This window comes from Styela clava, chromosome 7 (genome assembly GCF_964204865.1).
Source record: "Styela clava chromosome 7, kaStyClav1.hap1.2, whole genome shotgun sequence".
In the NCBI taxonomy this organism is placed as follows: Eukaryota; Metazoa; Chordata; class Ascidiacea; order Stolidobranchia; family Styelidae; genus Styela; species Styela clava.
The window spans coordinates 14,691,041-14,713,126 of record NC_135256.1 but is presented as its reverse complement, the minus strand read 5'-3'; the positions used below and the strand labels follow the sequence as shown (position 1 = coordinate 14,713,126).

Here is a 22,086-nt window from a genome sequence, read left to right as displayed (position 1 = left end):
AATATTTTGCTACTTTCAATCTTTATTTTCACTCATTCATTCCAAATAAAGCTTCAGACAATCGATCGTATGCTGACGGGGTTTAGAAAAATTGTTAAATTCTTTTTTACTTAATCGTAGTTCGCTTTATCTTCTTGAAATAAATTACTCGGAACGCAAACCAGTATTCAGAGATTTTTATAAGGATTGCTTTCCATTCGTAAATGCTAACTCCGATGGGAAATGCTACAGTTCAGCAAACAAAAATTACCAAGACATGTTTAAAAAGTATGTAATAAGTAGAAATATCGGACATTTGCAAGGCCTAATACTCACATTCGCAAGTAGGTACAATCCCACTAAATTGACCATTTTCTCCGCATTCATCCGTGTCTTCACCAATCAATTCGTAACCAATCAAACAAGCGTATCTTACTTTCTGTCCGACAGTATATATTGGAAGAACGGGAGACACAAAACCGTATTCTAGTGGCTTTGGATGTCGACAGGTCTTTCCTTTGAATAAAGAAAAATTCGGGTGTGTTGAGTTCATAGTTACACATTCCACATTGAAATTTATACAGATAATATAAATTTGACTCAACTTGAGTCAATTTGACTCAACTTGAGATTTTGACATGAGAAAGATTTTAAACAACTCGGCAAATGAGAGGGTTTCCCGTGTATTGCATATTGTCATGGAGCCCCTGATTCATTTTATACAATTCAACTTACTTCTGCACAATGGAGGTGGGTTTGTAAATCTACCGCTGTTGTCACATTTTGACTTTGTTTGTCCGTCTAAATCAAAACCGGCGTTGCAGGAAAATGTGACGGTAGTACCAGCAAGATATCTTGATAAATCTGGCTCAAGTGAACCAAACGAAGGAGCCCCAGGATTTGCGCAAACGATTCCTGTTAAAATAATTCATTAACAAAGGATAGTGTTTACCTACCAAGGTTATTACAATAACTATGCTGAACACATTGAAGTACGTCTATGTTATTAATATATCTAAAGCTATTTAGGCATTCTTTAAAATTTTGGATGCATATTCAAGCAGCGAGTCCATTGTTATGAAACACTTTTATCATAAACGTAGGTAATGTGATCAAATTCTGCGAATAGATTTCCAAGATCAGACTAAGAAATCATTCATGATATTGGGTGAAATTTAAAAATGAATCTCAGCATGTCCTGTTCGAAACTAAATATTTCCACTTTATGTAACATTATTTTAGGTAACTCACGTTCGCACGTCGGGAACGAGCTAAGAAAATCTCCATTTTTCCCACACTCGCTTTCGTCACGACCGTTCATTCGGTACCCACTTAAACATGAAAATCTGACTGATTGTCCAGCTACATAGTTAATTTCATCAGGTAGCATTTTACCAAACTCGGGTGCTCCAGGATTGTTGCAAACCACGCCTAAATTGCACAACACACAAAAATTGCACTGATAAACGCGTAATATTTGAAGAAAAAAAAGATTTTATTCCAAGCTGGTGATAAAATGAGATTAAAAACACTTAGAATTGCAGTAGGAACTTACGATTGCATGTAGGAATTTTTCCTACAAAATCTCCTGATCCCGTGCATTTTGATGAAGCAATTCCGATTCTGACATATCCAGAATCGCATCTGAAATTGACCGTATCGCCCAAGAGATATCTAGCTTTTTTGGGCGATGTGAATCCATTGATTGGTGAACCCGGAAAGCCACAATTGATTTCTAAACAAGATGTGAAAATTGAGACAACACTGTGATACGCGATATAATTTATTTTACAACTGCCATTCAATCAACTTCTCCTGGATTCGCTCCGATCAGACAAAAATAATAAAATTCCAAATACTCACGTTCACAAGTTGGTTTTGGAGCGCTAAACAATCCCGAAGGAAGACACTCAGCTTCTGGTGTACCATCCAATCGATAGCCAAAGTTACAGACGTAGGAAATAGAATCCTTGACATTGAAAATCGGCCTGGTTGATGATATCGTACCAAAATCGGGAGCGCCAGGATTTTTACACGAAGGCACAACTGTAAAAACAATTTATTTCAATATGAGAGGCACTATTAACGCAAATGAGTAAGTTTAAGGGAAATCTCTCTAAGATGTATATGTCTGGTAACATATTGATCAATTGACATACTTTTACACGTCGGTTTTGCTTCCAAAAACTTTCCATCGTCCATGCAAGTAGACGACGTTGCTCCTTCTAATTTGTATCCAGTATCACAGGTGAATGTAATGACTTGATTCACAGTATATTCTGGTAAGTTAGGTGAAACAAATCCATTGCGGAGTTTACCCACCGTCTTGCATGTCTTTCCTGGAATAGAATTTTTAATAACTCGCTAATTATAAAAAAATAAAAAATAAATTAATTAAATAATTCTTAACTCGCTAATCATACGACATCATCCAAAATCAATAGGCACTGTTCCGAGATATGATGAATGCACATGCAAAATTTGGAGCAGATTCAATTTCAATCTCGCTTTCGTGACATATAGCGTAACATACGAAGGTGTCTAACAGACAGACAAACCAGACAAACAAATACCTATCAACATACTTACCGATCAAGATCGATAAGTAATAAGTAATTAGAAGCCGAGTATAATAAGCTGCTTGAATTGCATCGATTACAACTTTGTTAACGCTCCCAAGTTAAGCGATGACGTAAATTTATCATGAAAACATTCAAAAAGCTTACTTTCACATGAAGGCATTTTTCCAGTAAACCTGCCGTTCAATTCACATGTCCTCGTTACGGCTCCCATCAACATATATCCTGATCTACAACTGTACGTCACATCTTCTCCAATATCGTAACTTGTTTTCGTTGGTGTTGTATCACCGTTAGTTAGACTGCCGGGAAATTTGCAGGTGGTAGCTGGAGAAATAGGAATTTGGAGAAGCTTGAAATCACTATTAAAGCGATTTGAAAGTTCGTCCATTTTGTCAAATTGATCTTTGCTATTTTTGTAGTGTGAAAACTTACCTTTGCATTCTGGTACAGAAGCTGAAAAACTTCCCGAACGTTCACATTTTGCCGACATGAATCCATGTAAAGTGTAACCATTATCACATCTGAATCGGATCAACTCATCAAAAGAATATGTTTCAGAGACAGGAAAAGTCGCTCCATTCTTAGGTTGCCCTGGATACTTGCATCTGATAGCTAAACAGAATGGTGTGATACGAGTTATAAATTTCAGTATCCCAAATTGAAAAATAACTGATAAAAATAGGTTGAAAATTCTGAATTGGTAGCATTACAAGTTTCAATAATTTCTTTTTGTAATTCGAGCACGTTTCTATTAACGGCATGGGCGCGATGGCCATTGATTAGACTTAACTGTAATGGCATCGTCGGTTAATATCTCGGGTGCATTCCCTGTGCACACCATCTTACCCAAGGTGTGATATCTGTGTGGGCAAAGTCGGACCAGAAAGATTTCGATCATTCCAAAACTATAGTAACCGCTCATTCCTAGTATAGTGGCTCCTTACTAGCAATCGACGCTTCTGTAGAGCCTTATTCAGAGCGAAAGGTGCGTCGTATACACAAGATAGAAACCTAATCAGTATTCACGAATATTTAATCATGTAACCTTTTCTATTTCAGTGATGGTATCTTAAAATATTAAAATTTGACCGACTAATTACATTGTTGTTACGTTTTATGATCTTCCGAAGTGCTCTAAATATATATAACTTTTCAAAAAATACCTTTGCAAGTTGGTGCGGATGGTGAAAATGAACCACTTTGTTGACATGTCAGTGTTGATACTCCGTCTATTTCGTAACCATCATTACAAGAGAATTGTATTTTTTGTCCGACTGCATACTTGGATAGATCAGGTGACATTTTTCCATATTTAGGGCGACCTGGATTATCGCATGTATTTCCTGAAGTATAATATATTGATTGTTAACAACGACTTGTCGGCTTCTATCTCCCTTGAATAAGTATGGAAAAAGACCACTTCTATGCTAAATGATGCAACAGCATTACAAAAAGCTGCTTTATATATAACTTCATACACGCAAATACACAAATAAACGCGGTGGCAACTTACTTTCACAAGTAGGAAGATTTTCGGAAAACAATCCTCTTGCTCCACACGTTGCTTCAGAATTGCCAACCAACAAATATCCGGGGTTGCAACTGTACGTTACTTGTTCTTTATAGGAGTAGCTGAACTTATTTGGGGATGTGGAACCTCCCAGTGGATTGCCAGGAAATTTGCAAGTAATTGCTGTTTTGCATAAAAATTTAATAGGTTGATTTGCAACAAAATATTATTGATAAAACGTGATGATCAGTTTTTATATATTACCATTATCAACGTCTAAAAATATTAATTTACAAAATACGACAAAATATTCATTACTTCAGTTATAGAAGTGAGAATATAACGATGTATATGTGTGAGCATTCAAACCTTTTACCACCATTCGCTTTGAGGTATGTTGGATAGTCTTAAATACAAGAGAAACCAAGAGAACCAAAATATGACAAAATGCTTATTTACGTTCACAAACTGGAACTCTGTAAAGAAAACTCCCGTCTTCATCACATGTTATGACAAAATTTCCCTCAATTCTATATCCAGTGTTGCATGAAAATATAATCTTCTGTCCGATCGAATATGTTGGAAGGTCAGGTGACATTGAACCGTATTTTGGGGATCCAGGATTTTGACAAACTTTGCCTATGAGAAAAGATTTATGTATAATACAAACAAAAACAAAATAAAAAAAAGGATAAAAGTAACACCTTACACTTAAAATCTAGTTCGAGATTGACAAAATTTAAACATTTTAACGAATCGAATATTTCTGTCACAATCATAACAAATTTTTGAAATCTTATATGATATATTTGAGAAAACATGATCATTATAACAGAACAATATTATTTATACATTACTTTCATTTTGTGAACACAAATAAAACGACCGAATATAATATTAGATTACAAGAAATATTTAAAGTCTACCTTTGCCTGATTATAATTGAGCCGAATTCTTAAAGATTAAAGTGAATATTCCTAACTTACGTTCACATCTAGGAAGGCCATTTGAAAATGAACCTTCTGCTTCACAGACACTGGACGTTTCACCGACCAGTTCGTAGCCATCGTCACAAGAGAAAATAACCTTCTGACGAACAGGATATTGTGCTAAATCCGGAATGACTTTTCCGTTTACGAAGAGACCAAAATTTGAGCACGTCACACCTAAAATATATTGTTCATTGTGTTAGCCACATTATAATACTTTCAATTTTTTTGTAAAAAAAATTAAAATAAAAGTATATTCACTCGTACTCTTGCAAGTCGGAAGACCCGAGGAAAACTTTCCGCTTTCTTCGCACGTTGATACGGATGATCCATCTAACTCAAATCCTTCGATACATGTGAACGTCACCGGTATTCCGACTGCGTAAGAAACTTGAGTAGGCGACGTCACTCCGTTTACCGGGTTGCCAGGAAAATCACAGCTTATGCCTGGAATATTATTGTACAATTATCAAAGCATACCGAATTGGCGGAATTCGCAGTTTGCAATTGGCGTATGTGCTTGATTCATATTATAGCGTTATAAGGTGTTTAAACGAGTCGCAATGGTTACGGTTATGCCATGACCTTATCCGATTGCTATGGCAACAAGCTCAAAAATAGATAAATTCAAATAGAATGTTTTCTAGGTCTAAGAATCAGTATATTCAATAGGATTAATGTGCAGAAACAAGCATTACCTCATTATAAATTTTATCGCTGTTGGATTTTCATGTTTGCTTACAAAGTATAACGTAAACCAGTATTCATAAAAGTGACTTAACGACAGAATTTCTTACGTTCACATGACGGAACAGGGCGAGAAAATTCCCCATTTTCTAAGCATGTAGAAATAGAAGAACCAGATAATTTGTATCCTTCGTCACATCTAAATTCAACATCTTCTTCAACCGAATAAGTTGGTCTCCTTGGAAATATACTTCCATCTCGAGGCGAACCTGGATTTCTACATATTACACCTGCATGATAAGAAAACATGTTAAATTTTGGTGAGATGAAATTAAAAAACACTTCAAGTGCCATAAACTGCTTTGAAATTACAGCGTAAATTAACCGAAATTATGTATAATTATATTATATTGCGTAGGCTCTACTTCTTAAGCAAAATATGACGCATATAATGGCAGTAATTACTTAAAAAATACTGTCCTTTATTCCTTTATTCTGTAATCTCTGTTGCGGTTTTACCAACAATCAAAACTATAGCTATAAACGACTAAAGTCACTCTGTTGGAATTGTAAAGGGTTCTATATAGTTATTTGCACTTACGTTGACATGACGGTAGTTCCTCCGAAAATTTTCCAGACACTTGACAAAAAGCAGATATAGCTCCTACAATTGTGTAACCTTCTCGACACGAAAACGTTACTCTTTGCCTGAAAGTATATGTTTCTCTGGTAGGAATGGTATCACCGTCATCGGGATTTCCTGGAAAGCTACATGTGGCACCTGGAATTAATTTTTTTATTGTTAACCAATAGCGATAGACGTCGACCACTATAGTGCAGGTGGAAAATTTATGTAATTTCAGAACATTATTCGAGTCACTCCAGTGAAACCATATAAAAGCGAAGTCCACTTACGCTTGCAGGAAGGTACAGCATTGTCGAATTGACCATCTTTACCACACGTGGATACCGATGTACCAACAATACGAAATCCTCTTCTGCAGGAATAGGAAACTTCATCTCCAATATTATATATAGGGAGATTTGGGTTAGTATATCCCGAACTTGGCCTGCCTGGGTAGTTGCAAGTGCTTCCTAGAAAAGAAAATTTGTTTGATTCAAAAAGATTCACAGAAGAAACAACGTAAGTACTTTTCCTATATATGAAGTCTGGTCAATCCTTACTTCTACAAGTTGGCAGATTTTTCGAAAAAGTTTTATCATCTTGACATTTTGCAGATTGTGCTCCCGTAAGAGCGAAACCTTCTTTGCATTCGAATGTAATTTCCTCTCCGATAGAATAAAATGATCGGGTTGGAGATGTGAATCCATCAACTGGGTTTCCTGGGAAGCTGCAGGAAATTCCTGTAATTAAGGAATACATTAAAAAATACCGTATGTTCTATCAAGTTACTTAAACTGCCCTAGCATCCGATGGCCTGATATACAATGTGAGTGGCTGTACAATGTACAGTTTATTTGGAAATGTATTAGGCCCTCGCATGGGTTATGTTACGTGTTTTAAAATTCAGACAAAAAATACTACGTATTTATATACTTTCGCATGTTGGTACTGAATCCGAAAATCGACCACTCGTCTCACACACAGATGATTTAGTTCCTTCCAATTCGTAGCCATCGTCACATTCAAACGTGACACGTTGATCAACGTTATAAGTAGGAGAATTTGGCTTAATAGATCCAGAAGATGGGCTTCCTGGATTCCCACATGTAATCTCTGAATAATAAATGAAAATTTTTGTATCTGTATGAAAATATAAGTGCCAATGACTACATCAATATATCATTTGAATTCAAACTTACCGTTACATGATGGAAGAGCAGACGAAAAAGCGCCAGATTCTAAGCAGCGTGCGGAATCCGTTCCTGAAATTGTGAATCCTTCTTCGCATTCAAATTTAATTACGGCTCCAACATCATACGAAAATCGTGTGGGCGATGTCACACCATTCATCGGATTACCGGGAAATGAGCAAGTGACCTCTGTGTTATTAGAAAGTTGATAGTAGTAGTATATATATATATAATTTCTATTGACAATTTTTATCACGAAAAATTGTTTCAACATTCAGATATTTGAATAAGACCTACGAAGCAACTAGTTTTGATAGGATTGTATTGTTACTCTTTCCCAATCGTTCTTATAAAAGTGACTACAGTTACTCCATGTTTAATTTGCTCTCGCATGCTTATTAGAGGCAATTTACCTTGGCAACTCGGCACTCCATCCGAAAATTTACCGTTGTCTTGGCAAATCGTTGTTGTTATCCCGTCAATAAGGTATCCAATATCACAAGAGAAAGAAACGATATCTCCCACTGCATATTTAGGTCGATTTGGTGACACCGACCCAAATTTTGGTGAACCAGGATTGTTGCACACGGCAACTGAAAACAATCCAAATAAAAAAAAATTATTTGCAATACTGGTGAATCATTTCTATATGACCCTATGCTAATGCATATTAACTTACGTTTACATGTGGGTACAAAGCCAGTGAATCTTCCGCTGCCTGTACACCGACTTGATTCAAGTCCTATCAATTCATATCCTTCTTCACATTCAAATGTTACTTCGTCATTAACAGAATAAGATGATCTTCTAGGTGTGGTGTTACCGTTGTCCGGTTTTCCAGGAAATTTGCATGTGATTTCTGAAAATAAAAATAATATATATATTTATTGAGTGCAAAACGGGAAAACGTTCGGGATCCATACTGGTTCCACAGCAACATTTTTTCACATACATGGTGACTACATTGTGGAAATTCAATAATTTTACAGCAGGATCACTTAATAATATATACCTATATATATTGTATAATGAAATTGCAATTAAATTTGTATTGCCGAGTACCTTTGCAAGTTGGAATGGAATCTGAAAATTTTCCATCTTCTTCGCAATCAATTGAATATTCTCCTTCCAATTTGTATCCTTCTGAACAACTGAAAGATACAGTTTGTCCAAGTGTATAACTTGAACGATCTGGAAATATTTCTCCGAACCTTGGGACTCCAGGATTTTCACATGTAATTTCTGAAATAACCAATGTATTAATACAGTCTCACTGTCTTTCCCACCATACCCCACGCTTTACATGACCTACGAAGTTGAGTAGATTATGTCAAACGAAAAAGGAAATGAACAACTGAAATAAATTTTGTTTTCTGCCATATGCCTGATGTTTTTTAAGATTTTATTGTAAAATTAACTATCATTATTATTTCACCATAACAATTATAAATGAATAACATATAATAATCATGTGAATAGGTTTTAGCATAAAAGAGTATACCTTCACAAGTTGGTAGAGAATCCGCAAAACTTCCTCCTTTTTCGCAACGTGTAGAATCTTTTCCTTCGAGCATGTATCCAGATCTACATTCAAAATCCACTCGTGATCCAACCGGGTAAGTAGATTGTACGGGATTCGTAAATCCGTTATCGGGATTACCCGGGAAACTGCATCCAATTTCTGTTAAATAAATAATACATCATACAAAATAATATATATTCACTCTTACATCTGAGTTTTTTTATAAGATAGCGAATAATTCACGTCAATATAAAAATACATGATTGATGCTCAATCATAAGCTACCTGGATGCCCTAAATATGTGATTACTTTCAAGAAATTCAATGACAAATCGAATTCATACCTTCGCAGGTTGGAACGGCTGCAGAAAACACATTTTCGTCAACACAAGATGCAACACTCGCTCCTCTCAATAGATATCCTTCTTTGCAATTGAATGTGATATCTTCACCAATGCCATAAGTTGGACGATCAGGCGAAATTGAACCGTATTTAGGACTTCCAGGGTTACGACATTTGATTGCTATAATACAGGAATGTTTTTTATTGCGTTTTGACCCAATATTTTGTCATACGTGCAAAACGTACGAATAATTTAATTAAATGAAAAAAATCTGATTACGGCAATAAGTCGTTGCACTTTATTACAAAAGTAGGTTTTTAGTTTCAAAACAATTCATGGAGAAAATTTTATGATAGACAAAATTTTCATGGACAGTAAAGTAGACACTAAAGAGGTTACGATTGGTTAGCTAATCTGAAAGGACAGAAGCATCGGTGATGTCTGATTTAACCTGCCAGAAAAATTTGGCTATAATATTTCTCCACATACGTTGAGCGTTTTAAATATGCAACTCAATGCTTAACATTTCTCCTGGAGTTTTTAATTCATACCGATGCATCTTGGAACTGCGTCTGAAAATTCCCCATCCGTACCGCATACAGATACAGATTCTCCTTTGAGTTCGTAACCGTATTCACAGCTGAATGTAACTCTCTCGTTCACAGAATATTCTTTCTTCAGTGGGAAAATTATTCCAAATTCTATAACTTCTTGAAGTGAACACTTGGTTTCTGAAGTCCGACGAATAAAATTTAAAATATAATATGAAATGTCATATCATGTTAAAATATCCAGTACAAATACCAAAATTCAAATCTTACACTAAGTAGCAAATAACAAATCTGGTATCTCATACTGCATATAATGCATGTTTCCTGAGTTACATAAGTTTACTAAAATTGGAGTGTGTATCATAAAACTAGCATGAATATGAACTCTAGCGTAAATCTGTATCAACATTTTGCCGTGTTTTTACTAATGCATTTTGAGGTTTTTGAAATATCTTACTTGTACACTGAGGTAGTTGTTCAGAAAATGAACCTCCCAGTAGACATCTAGAGGATGTAGATCCCTCGAGTTCATATCCTGATCTACACAAAAATGTAATTGTGTCTCCGACTTTGTAGTTTTCCTTCACCGGTTGAATCGTTCCAAAACGAAGAATGCCTAGACTCGGACATGTAAACGCTGAAAAATGGAATCTATTTTAAGGGTAGGACCGATGTATAATTTCGAATGATATTACTATGATTAGCTCAAAGCTTCATCGCCATTTTAAATCCAAAAAGAGACTGTGACGATTTCGGTATATTTTTTTTGACAGATTCCCCAAAGGGTTATCGCGGTCACGTAAATACTTCCATTATTTGCACTATTTTCCTTCTTTTGGTATAGCTAATTTAATATTTATTTATGGAAATTAGCCAATGAGGCTGCACAATCAAGATTCAATACAAGAATAATTGAAAGTACTTACGTTCACATAAAGGAACTGATCCTTCAAAAACACCCACTCCTCCACACGTTGATGAAGATTGACCGACAAGATTGTATCCTGAACTACAGAAGTAGAGCACTCGATCACCAAACCTGTATTGCGATTTTTCTGGAGAAACTTTGCCGTTCAAGATAGATCCAGGGAAAGAGCATGTGATGGCTGAAACAGAATAGCAGGAGATTTTTATTTTTATTTTTTTTCAATTATTTCATCAATTTAAATCATTCTAATTTATTCTTTTTTATATAAAATATGGAAGTCTTGAAAAAGTACCATTGTTTATTATTGTATAAGGCTATAAGTTTTATATCATGAGCAAGATAGCCAATGATTTTTTAGATTAAACTAAAACCGTAGTCATGGTGATTTGTGGTTGGATTTGTGATCACAGATTGTTAAATCTGTTTAATAGTATTTATGTTTCAAATGATTTTTTTGCAACCTTGATTATCTCGTTCATCCCTACGGAAATTTTAAAAGTGAACGTTTTTTTTTTCTGAATTTCCTCTACTACAATTACTTACAAGGATTCAAAGAGGAAAATGGACAAAAGGTACAAATAAAGCACACAACAATTCTAATATTTATTAATGACTAACAATCAGACAGTCTCTATGTTGTGAGAGTCTAATAACATATGTTACGCAAGTGAGTGCATTGCAATACCAGAAATGTTACAATCTGCTGTGTGGAAAATGTTGCTACGGCTGCATATGGTGATTGATTGCCCAAAGATAATTCGCGTATAATATAAAATTGGGTTGTTTGGGACTAAACATATTTCTTACCTTCGCATTTCGGGTCAGTAACTGAAAATTCTCCAGTTTGCAAACATTCACTCGTAGAAGAGCCGAACGAACGGTATCCTTCAGCGCATTCGATTGTTATCACGTCTCCAACGGAATATCTTGTTCTAAGAGGACTGACAGAGTATACAAACGACCTCGGAAGGGCGTCACAAATAATGGCTAAAAATAAATATATATTCATGAAAGAAAATGAAAGGGAGCTGAGAAAATTAATTCACACTGAAAAACGCTATCTACCTTCGCAAGTGGGGATTATTTCTGTTAGACTACCATCTTCTTCGCACGAAGCAGTATCGGCCCCGACAAGATTGTACCCAATTTCACAAGAATAACTAACAGTTTCTCTGTAGGTGATATACGACTTCCCGCTTGCAGATACCTCTCCGTTTCGTAAGAACAAAGGTATCTTACAACGAATTTCTGAAATATTGAGAAGATATAGATTTGAATTTCAGCAAGCAGATCATATTCTGTTGCAAGTTCGCCCTCCTGACCGGATCTAGTCACTTATTATCATACGTTATCAGTTAACAAATCTAGGCAAATCGATGAGGTAAAGGAGGTCGTAACTGACTGTTGATTACGTGAACGCCCTTGGGACAGCGAATGGTTCGGTAATTTCGTAAAATTGAAAAATACTCATTGGCGCATGATTTGAAACTGCAAACCTGCTTTTGATAATTCCAGATTGTCGTAAATTAATTCCAAGGTGAGGTTGGTCACTTTAATGGAAGTATTAAAAATGAAATCATGTGTTTGAATCTTTCATACAACATTACAATTACCAGAAATGCATGACATTTTTAAACTTTTCTAGTTATGTCTGAAGTAGCAACCCAACAACGATATACCTACATCAATTTAAATTTTGAAATAATGTCGCTCACCAGCACACCGTGGCATTCTTGAAGAAAACTTCCCATTTTCCTGACAAGTGCGTGTCTCACTACCTTCAAGATTATATCCAGCATCACAAGCGTATGTAACTTCCTCTTCATACCGGAATAATCGGTTGGATTCTCTAATATAGCCGTTATCGGGCTCACCTGGTCTTTCGCACGTTATGGCTGAACAGGTAATTATTAGAACAGAGAATTACTGACCGATTGATACTATATGGTAAACTGAGATGTTTAGTTTCATCACATAATTTCCGTTCAGGTTTAACATCATTTCAGAATACAAAATAGCAAATGCTTTAAAATCTCTTTCAAGTGATCAAGTAGAGAAACTGACTATTTTGATTCGTAAGCAAGATGATCAGTTTGTAAGACAAATTCGGTTTATTTACGGCAGACTGTGTGAGCATTTTGAATATGAATGACGAATGATGAATGATGAATAATAAAGATTTGTATTTTGATATACCGAGAAATGTCATTCAAATTGCTACTTATTATTTGCAGAATAGGATTTTATGATTACGAACATTACAAAACAATAATTAAAAATGTTGTCTGACAACCTGCTAATAATAAATTTTCAAACATGTGCTAAACACATTGTTTGTTGCCTTGAGGACATTTCAATTTAATTAGAGAGAAAGTGTTTATGACTAAAATAGTGTTATTGACATTTTTGACAATTGGCTAATACTTCAGTATGTTGTCTAATTGCGCCACAGCACGCCACAATTATTCGAAGTAAATTTTTTTGGCGTATAAATAAGTTAATATTGTAAAATAAATGAATTAACTACAAAATTTAAAAGGGCAACGTGTTAATAATCGCAAACAACATAAACCACCGTCACAATTACGTAATGAAAAATTTGTTACGATATAATGTTTTCTTGATATTACACAAAATAAAAAATTGAATTATTTTTTTACGAACCTTCACATTCGGGTTCTTCATCAGAGAAAACATCTTGGTCTTCACAAACAATACTGGAAACTCCTTTTAATTTGTAACCATCGTCACATAAGAAGGCGACTCTGTCTCCAACGTAGTATGAATCTCGATCGGGAGACAAAGACCCACTCAAGGGAATGTTCGGCTTGCGGCATGTTTGTCCTATTATACAAATGAAATATGTATGGCATTACTGAATAGTAGCGTATATTTTGAATATTACAAATATTATTCAATTTGGAAGTTATTTTGAAGCATTCGAGTGATCAGCTAACAGACCATTATAGTCTGTATTGTCGTGGTAGTATTGGGTGTCTGTGTCCATATACTTAAGCATAGCTCTCTTTTGTCACAATGCCGATGGAGCATCTCTCTCATCATTTGTCAGTTACCGTGAAATGCTTCCCTCGGTAAGAAAATAGGATATACTAATTTATAATTAAAAATAACGATTTAATTAAACCAAAAAAAATTACCGAATAGTTGAAATAATTCTATAGCATCAAAAAGCATTTAGTACCGTATTTCAAATAACAAACTGGTCTTACGTTGACAAGATGGAGACTCCGGTGAAAACGAAGCTCTCCTCCCAGCAACCAATGTGCAGGTCGCGGTTTCGCTTCCAGATATTTTGTAACCTTCCCTGCAACTGAACGTAACGGTATCACCAATGCCATAGTTACCACGGAACGGTTTGATTTTACCAAATTCTGGGCGTTCAGGTCTTGAACAACGTACTCCTTAAATAAAACAAGGAAAAATATGATAGGAGCATTTAAGTTTGACAAATATAGATATCCGATTGGTATCTTACTTATTCTCGACCTCATTTTACGACCAAAACCATGCACCGGTTTATAAATGCAGTATAGTCTAGGAGCTTTATAAAGTTACTTTATAATAGAGGTCAACCTACTTTCACACGTCGGAAATTCACTCGAAAATTGATCCTGATCAACGCAGGTTACGTTTTGTTCACCAAACAACAAAAATCCGTTGATGCAGTAAAATGATACAACATCTCCGACATCAAGTAGTGACTTTGTAGGTACGTATGTTCTTGATACGGACTCAGGTGGTGCAGAACACGTTTTTCCTTGTGAAAGAAAGAAAGCTAGTATATTATGACATTTTAGTGGATGTAATAAGTGTATAATCACATTGTCTTAAAGTCGTATAAGACTCCTCTCCGAGCTTTGAACATATATTAAATGCATTTCTTTGCCCTTTGCTCAATTTGAAATTACAATATTCGTTTCGTATAAAACACCAATTCAAAGTTCAGTTATTATCAATAGAGAATCATTTACTTTCAAAATTATTTAGCTAATTGGGACCTCCTGAAGTATGCGCACCAAGATGGCGCACAATCTGAACTCAGGTTGTGTACCAGGTTAGGGTTCAGGTTGTGCGACATCTTGATGCGCATACTTCAAGAGAGCCAAAAAAAATTCTTCCCGGTTTGTTATAGATAGATGTAAACAGAAGATCACAGAATAAAACCTAATAGATGATCGATTAATAATTGATTAAAACATGATTGTATGATCTTTAACTGAGTACAATAAACACGTTTGCGGCATTGCAACGGTTCCATAATACCAATTTAAGATTTACTTACTTTCACAAGTCGGTGGAGGAGGTCTGTAATCAAGTTTGCCATTTATTTGTGAACAAGTTGACACGCGTTCTCCCACTAATGTATATTTTTCGTTGCATGCAAAAATAACTTTAACTCCAAGGGTATATTCGCTGTCCTCATCTTTGGGATTGATGATTCTACCGTTATCTGGACTTCGAGGCGGAAAGCATGTTCTTTCTGAATATGGAAAATAAGATTGATTTTGACAACGTGACATTTTCATATATAATACGTGTTTGGTTTTGATTTTGCCATGACCAATCTTCAATCTTACGACATACTCGAATTGTCAATATCGCGACCAAAGATCCTCAAATGCTAGATGGTGCCAAAAATATCTGAAATCTATTAGGCGCTAGAACAATGATTTTATCAGTGATGCAATGTATGACTACGAAATTTACCTCGACAAAACCGATTCGATGGTTGGAATTCAAGTCTACCACCGACTTTAGCGCAAATCGATCTTTTAGCGCCTTCTAGGACATATCCTTCATTGCATTCAAATCCAACCACTTCTCCCTCTGAGTACTTGCTTCCTGGGGATTTATCACTCAGCAACTTTCCATTTTCAAGCGAGTCGGGTTCATCACATGTAGGAACAACTGAGAAAAGTCGAAGTCTGTTAGGTCATAATATAATAACTCGTCGACTTTTTTCAAACAGATGTACTAACCTTCACATGCGGGCGTGCCTGGCTTAAATACTCCAGCTTCAGAGCATGTTGAACGTGATCTACCAATCAGAATGTAACCTGATTTACATTCAAATATGATTGTTTCTCCGATCTCATATAATTCTTTAAATGTTGATGCAATCATAAGACTTCCATCAGAAGGAAGTTGAGGTTTGCTGCATTTTACTATCTCTGTAACAATGATTTTAGATATATAAGTTGTGCATCAGCAAATGCTACTACCACACATAGTATAAATGCCGGTTCTAGGAAAATTCGCCGTAGGAAATTTCGCCGCATGGGAAAAATCGCCCTATTTAAAAAAGATTCGTTATTTAGAGAATACTCTAACCCTCTGAACCCAACTGTTTTTATCACAAATACATCACATTTTTATCACAATTTAAAACAAGTACTTGTTTTAAAGCAAAATGCTCTTGCGATTTTTCCTATGCGGGGATTTCCTGCGGCGAAATTTCACCACAAAACGACTTTTAATGCATAAAAATTTTGAGAACCTTGAACACGACTATATATTTTGTTGTTGACATTCCCAAAGAGTTTTTTGTGGCTTGAAGTGGGAAAAAATCCCTTAATGTTTACCACGCGTTTCGAACTTTTTTCAAATTCAGAAAAACAAATATATGTATTTATGATAGTTCTCTTACTCTTGCATTCAGGAACTTCCTTTGAAAATTCTCCGCTGGCTTGACAAGTTGCTGATTCGGCACCTTCAATTTCATATCCAGAAGTACAAGAAAATATAATAACATCGTCAACTTCGTAGGTCAGTCTTATAGGCGTCGTATTGCCGTTATTTGGTAAACCAGGGAAGTTACAGGATTCTGAAGACAAACATGTATATTTCGGTAATGTGCTAAAACACATAAACATTGTTCAGTACAGCGATACATTATAAAAACATTTTAAATAAAGCATATAATGCAACAAATAACAAGTCAAAATGAGAATATTTTAATTATTTGCTGTCCGTATATCGACATCTATAAAAACATACTTTTGCAAGTTGGTACATTTTCGGAGAAACTTCCTGTATCCAGGCACGTGGCTGCCTCTGCACCATCTCTTTCAAATCCATCTCGACATAAGAAAATCACGCTTTGGCCAACATCATAGATGGGCTTGCCTGGTCGAGTTTGACCATTTGTCGGATTTCCGGGAAATTGACATGTCGTTATTCCTGATTAGAATATTTATTATATTGTTCTAAAATTAGCCATACATATCAATTTACAGTACTACACACAATAATGATGTTCGTGATGATAAAGCGAGCTTGCATGCATACTGGGTATCACTGGAGTCTTTCTTATGATGATGGAAGAAAAGTTTAGTTTAAGGAATATTAGGCTTCAAAAAATTATTGAGAAACTTAACTCAAAATGAAATAAGGACAAAGATTACAAAAGTCTAGCCTTATTCCAAGAATATCTCACCAAATAACGTGATTTGTTTTCCAATGTTCTAATACGATTTTATACGAAATATGTTGAATAGTAATAACTACGTTTTATCTTTTGTTTCAATAGTATTTAATCAGCGCTTGAAAACGTGGTTTTAATCGAACGAATAACTTTGACTGGATAATATTTGCAAGAATGATTGAAGAGCTTTCTATTAGATGACAATTTTTCAAACAATTATATTTCTAAATGATATTAACTAAAGCAATGCCAATTAGTTAGTGACCTGGTATGTCTCGTAGAATATATGATGCCATTATGCTATGAAAAATGAATTGAAAAAGTAAGATGAAAATGAGCATCACTGCAAAGCGCGCAACTGGATGTATTATCAAGCATATTAATTATTTATTTGCATCATGCGGTTGGATGAGAGCGATGGCACTCACTTTTACATTCGGGGAAACTCTTTGAAAATTTGCCACTTGGTTGGCAGATAGAGAATTGGACTCCAACTCTCTTGTATCCAGGATGACATACATACTCCACAAATTCATTAATATCGTAGGACGATTGCGTAGGAAGCGTATTACCATGACGTGGATTTCCAGGAAAGTCACAAGATGTTACTAAATCGAATAGGATTTCAAATTGTAATGATGACCTAATGATTTGCTCGTGTGAGCCACAACGTTGTTGTTGTTGATTCGGAAGGCCCCAGGTTCAATACCCACTACCTCAAGTGCAGTTTTAAGTATTCTGTGGCGTCTGCAGCTGCCGCAAAACCATGGCGGTATTTCCATACCATGGCCGCAATGCCACAAACCAATGTCGAGCTTCCGTTACCGCGGCAGCAAATTGAAAACCAATGGCAGGTAAAATTTTGCTGCCGTAACCGCGGCAGGTGAGCCGTAAAGATAGGACTGTCCCTTATGGTGACAAATATTGGGTAAGTTGGAACGTTTTTCTAATGAATACAGTTTTGATGGATTTGGGGTTAGGGTTAGGGTTTAAGTAGATATAATTCCACATGATCAATTAAAATCTGGTACATTAATTTGTGAATATATCATTAATACTGATTACTGAAGACCAAATAGCGCTATACCATGGCAAGAGCTGCCACGGTTCGTTCGTGGCATGAGCTGCCACGGTTCGTTCGTGGCATGAGCTGCCATGAAATGGTAAGAACTGCGCCTCCACTACCTCGCCCTGAGCGAAATAAACTTGACGGGTGGGCTTTGCAGAAACTAAAATATTCCGTTTCCTACAAAAATAATATTTCTTTTTGTATTAACTCTTGTAGGAAGATTGTCTGAAGCAGTTGTTTTGAACGAGTGTTTCTTGGAACCCAGGGGTTCCGACAGTACAGTACAGCGTTTCCGCAAGTTTACATTAAAATCCGACTGCCAATATTATTGTATGTATATATATTGTTTAAATATCATAAAAATATACGGATATAATATAATTATGAAAATAAGTGTGTTTCACTATTGTTCCCTAAAGGAACTTCAGGCGTTCCCGTCAAATCGTCTTTACACATTTTTTGATTGGCATATCTTATGATACCAAATCTATTCATATATCTATTCAAATCTATTCTCGGGGATGTGTCATTGGGTTATCGCTAAAAAAAAAACCACTGATTTGAGATAACCAGCCGTACAATTATTAGAAAAATGGAACTTCCTCATTAATACTAATACTAAATTAACGATAATCATCAACACTTAATAATAAAATGACGGCGAATATATCGTGATATATAGTATACTATTCCATTCTTGTGTCTTATTGGCATTTTTTTCTTAATATATTTGCTATGAAAAGTCAATGGATAAGCAAAATTCACTTACTTTCCTTTTTACAAGTGGGCGGTGCAGGAATGAAAACTCCAGCTTTTGAGCATGTTGATCTGATAGATCCAATAAGCTGATATCCAACATTACATTTGAACATAACATATTCATGTGGTTTATAAAACTGCTTGCTTCTATAAGAAGTAATGAGAAATCCATTTTCTGGAGAAGATGGTTCTGGACATGTCTTGATACCTTTAATAAAAAACGAGGCTTGTAAGTAGTGGCTATTTTAGTATGTAGTAAAATTTAATTTGTCCTTTTTTGTTTGCTCTAGCAGAATAATATATTATCTTGGAATGCGTGAGAACAATATAAATTATTAGTTTAAAAATATGTGACAAAAAAATGTATACAATGTTCTTTTTATAATGGGTATGCATGAAACCTAAAAATTAATATTTTTCATTTAATATTCATATAAAAAATTGTAAAAAAAACCCAAATCTATGCAGCAATTTGAATTCCTTCAATATGCCTCTTACAATCTCAAGTGGTGCTTTTACCGTTTATCTTTACCTTCCTGAGCTGTGATTAAAACATCATCTAAATTACCAAGTTCAATCTTACCTTCGCATGTTGGAAGTTTTTCCGAAAACTTTCCACTTTTCGTACAACGCGCCCATTGTATTCCCCCAAGAACATATCCATCGTCACATTCAAATGCTATAACTTCTCCAACATCGTATGTAGGTTTGGACGGTTTCGTTCTACCATTGTCTGGATTTCCAGGGTACTTGCAACTTACATCCACTGTTATGGATCATAAAATATATTTATGAAAATCATAGATTAAAATATTCCAGCAAAAAAATGTACAAGATCGAAAGTGGATCTATATTCTATATTCTATACTATACTTTTTCAAGAAATAAAAATATTGAGCACAACGAATCGATTGGACGTATACGGAGGGAATGTATGAGTATGATATTGGAACATTGGTCGAGAATGAAGCGTTTGCGGCCATTGCCCGAAAGCACCATCAAACAACGTTGTAACTAAATTTTGAATAGTATTAAATAGTTCAAGTAAGAAATTATGCTGTAATTTTACATTTATGACAGACAGGAATGTCGACAAAAAATCCACTCGATGTGCAAATCCCGTAAGTTTTTCCAACTAACTTATATCCTTCTTCACATCTATATGTTACGACTTCTTCCGTGTTGTACATTGGTTTATCCGGAGAGAGATTAAGATGTTTTACATCCGGATGTCCACATACTGACTTAGCTGAAAAGAGATCATTACAACTTTAATCAAAACTAAATTCACTGTTACAAAACCAATGTTGGTACTAAAATAATACAAATTACTTTAATTGAATAATAACGATATACAATGTTGGGTGAGACACTATAGTGTATCGAAAAGTACATTTATAGCAAAAATAATATCGCTTAAATAACCTAATTCGCTCTGGTCGCAATCCAATATCACATACGCTAGATCCCATCCTAACATTTCAAATAACAAGTTGTTTATTGTATGACCTATTGTACATTAAGTACTTAATTAGGCACTTAATTGGTATTGTGTAATACATGTTAGAGTATTTAATTTCATAATTATCCGAGCGCAAGTAAACAAAAATATTATAATGTACGAGATCTGAGTTGTTTACTGGCCGATTACAGGAGTTGATGATTTATACTAAAAAATAAAGTAAGCTTACATTTATGGCATATGGGAACGTCCTCAAATACTCCACTTGATGTGCAGATTGAGGTCGATTTTCCAATAAGAAGGTATCCGTCTTTGCAAGAATATTTCACGACATCCTTGACAATATATATAGGTTTGTCGGGAGACATATCCAAATGCTCTACTTCTGGACGATCACAAGTTTTTACTGCCAACGAAAATAGTTAAATGGACTCAACTGTGGCAACAGCATATAATATAATGAGAAATTACACTGGAATGTACAAAACATTGTCTCTTCAGGTGCATTACTTAAATTTGAGATACAGTTTTTTGTACCTGCAACAAACTCGTTCTAGCAATGTTTTGATTCTATAAGTACGAACACATAAGAAATCTTACATTTGTTGCAAAAGGGAACATTGATAAAGAATCCACTTCTGCCACACTTTCCAACAACGTCACCAATAAGCAGATATCCTTCTTCACAAGTATATGATACGGTATCGCCAATAGAATATTCTGACCAGAATGGCAACACCCGTAATGCTTCCTTTTGTGGCGCAGTACAGGTCTTAACTGTAGATAGAAAATGGCTGTGTGTGTTTTACATAGTTACAAAGAGTATGGGATTGCCAAGATGCACAAAAAATGAATGCCTATATACATCAATAAAACCAGCAGTTAAAAATATTGCACTTAAATCTACTGCCCGCCACGGCAACCGAGATGAGATTTTTTTTTAATTGTGCACATTGGAGTGAGGAAAAAATTGACAATTTTGCATATTTGGAACGGTTTACTAAGAAATAAAAAAAAACTAATGATCTTTGAGTTTTATTCGTTTATTGTTATTTTCTATTTTAAAATTCAAGATGAAATGTTGTATGAATGAATGAATAAAGTTTTCTCTTACTTTTGTTACAGAAAGGTACATTGAGGAAAATTCCGCTTTCTGAACAACTTCCAGTTCGTTCCCCAATAAGAAGATAACCATCTTCACAACTGTATTGGACATTGTCTTCAACATAATATGAGGTTCGTGATGGCTTAACAATGAGTCCGTTTCCTTCTGGAGCGACGCAGGTTATCTTGTCTATTAAATTAATAGAATCCCAAGGAAAGTGCTTAGATATATGCTACCAATTTCTCTTTTTAAATGGCGAAAGGAAAATATATTATGAAGCGATTTTCAATAGAAACCTTAATATCAAACTAAAATGCATTATAGTATTTCCAAATTTTA

At 35.2% G+C, this 22,086-nt stretch overlaps 1 protein-coding gene across 3 annotated transcripts in view; it reads right to left on the bottom strand.

The window, feature by feature from the left end:
• LOC120327528 (CUB and sushi domain-containing protein 1-like) overlaps positions 1-22,086 on the bottom strand; it is a 33,103-nt gene that overhangs the window by 9,493 nt on the left and 1,524 nt on the right. For 2 of the 3 annotated variants that reach the window (XM_078114556.1, XM_078114555.1), the window contains exons 4-47: positions 21,757-21,936; positions 21,243-21,419; positions 20,872-21,048; positions 20,250-20,429; positions 19,764-19,946; positions 19,191-19,388; positions 16,926-17,108; positions 16,576-16,752; positions 15,908-16,099; positions 15,636-15,836; positions 15,211-15,408; positions 14,506-14,685; positions 14,138-14,329; positions 13,572-13,751; positions 12,623-12,802; positions 11,973-12,155; positions 11,715-11,894; positions 10,906-11,085; positions 10,437-10,616; positions 9,980-10,159; positions 9,429-9,608; positions 9,064-9,243; positions 8,625-8,804; positions 8,242-8,421; positions 7,976-8,155; positions 7,572-7,751; positions 7,306-7,485; positions 6,933-7,112; positions 6,663-6,842; positions 6,349-6,528; positions 5,858-6,037; positions 5,322-5,507; positions 5,058-5,237; positions 4,531-4,710; positions 4,075-4,254; positions 3,725-3,904; positions 2,994-3,173; positions 2,706-2,885; positions 2,139-2,318; positions 1,843-2,025; positions 1,535-1,714; positions 1,231-1,410; positions 715-894; positions 316-495 (exon numbers count right to left, since the gene is read on the bottom strand). In XM_078114556.1, the coding sequence (XP_077970682.1) occupies positions 316-495; positions 715-894; positions 1,231-1,410; positions 1,535-1,714; positions 1,843-2,025; positions 2,139-2,318; positions 2,706-2,885; positions 2,994-3,173; positions 3,725-3,904; positions 4,075-4,254; positions 4,531-4,710; positions 5,058-5,237; positions 5,322-5,507; positions 5,858-6,037; positions 6,349-6,528; positions 6,663-6,842; positions 6,933-7,112; positions 7,306-7,485; positions 7,572-7,751; positions 7,976-8,155; positions 8,242-8,421; positions 8,625-8,804; positions 9,064-9,243; positions 9,429-9,608; positions 9,980-10,159; positions 10,437-10,616; positions 10,906-11,085; positions 11,715-11,894; positions 11,973-12,155; positions 12,623-12,802; positions 13,572-13,751; positions 14,138-14,329; positions 14,506-14,685; positions 15,211-15,408; positions 15,636-15,836; positions 15,908-16,099; positions 16,576-16,752; positions 16,926-17,108; positions 19,191-19,388; positions 19,764-19,946; positions 20,250-20,429; positions 20,872-21,048; positions 21,243-21,419; positions 21,757-21,936 (8,010 nt within the window). The remainder of the gene's footprint in view (positions 1-315; positions 496-714; positions 895-1,230; positions 1,411-1,534; positions 1,715-1,842; positions 2,026-2,138; positions 2,319-2,705; positions 2,886-2,993; positions 3,174-3,724; positions 3,905-4,074; positions 4,255-4,530; positions 4,711-5,057; positions 5,238-5,321; positions 5,508-5,857; positions 6,038-6,348; positions 6,529-6,662; positions 6,843-6,932; positions 7,113-7,305; positions 7,486-7,571; positions 7,752-7,975; positions 8,156-8,241; positions 8,422-8,624; positions 8,805-9,063; positions 9,244-9,428; positions 9,609-9,979; positions 10,160-10,436; positions 10,617-10,905; positions 11,086-11,714; positions 11,895-11,972; positions 12,156-12,622; positions 12,803-13,571; positions 13,752-14,137; positions 14,330-14,505; positions 14,686-15,210; positions 15,409-15,635; positions 15,837-15,907; positions 16,100-16,575; positions 16,753-16,925; positions 17,109-19,190; positions 19,389-19,763; positions 19,947-20,249; positions 20,430-20,871; positions 21,049-21,242; positions 21,420-21,756; positions 21,937-22,086) is intronic. The other variant, XM_078114557.1, reaches the window with a different exon arrangement.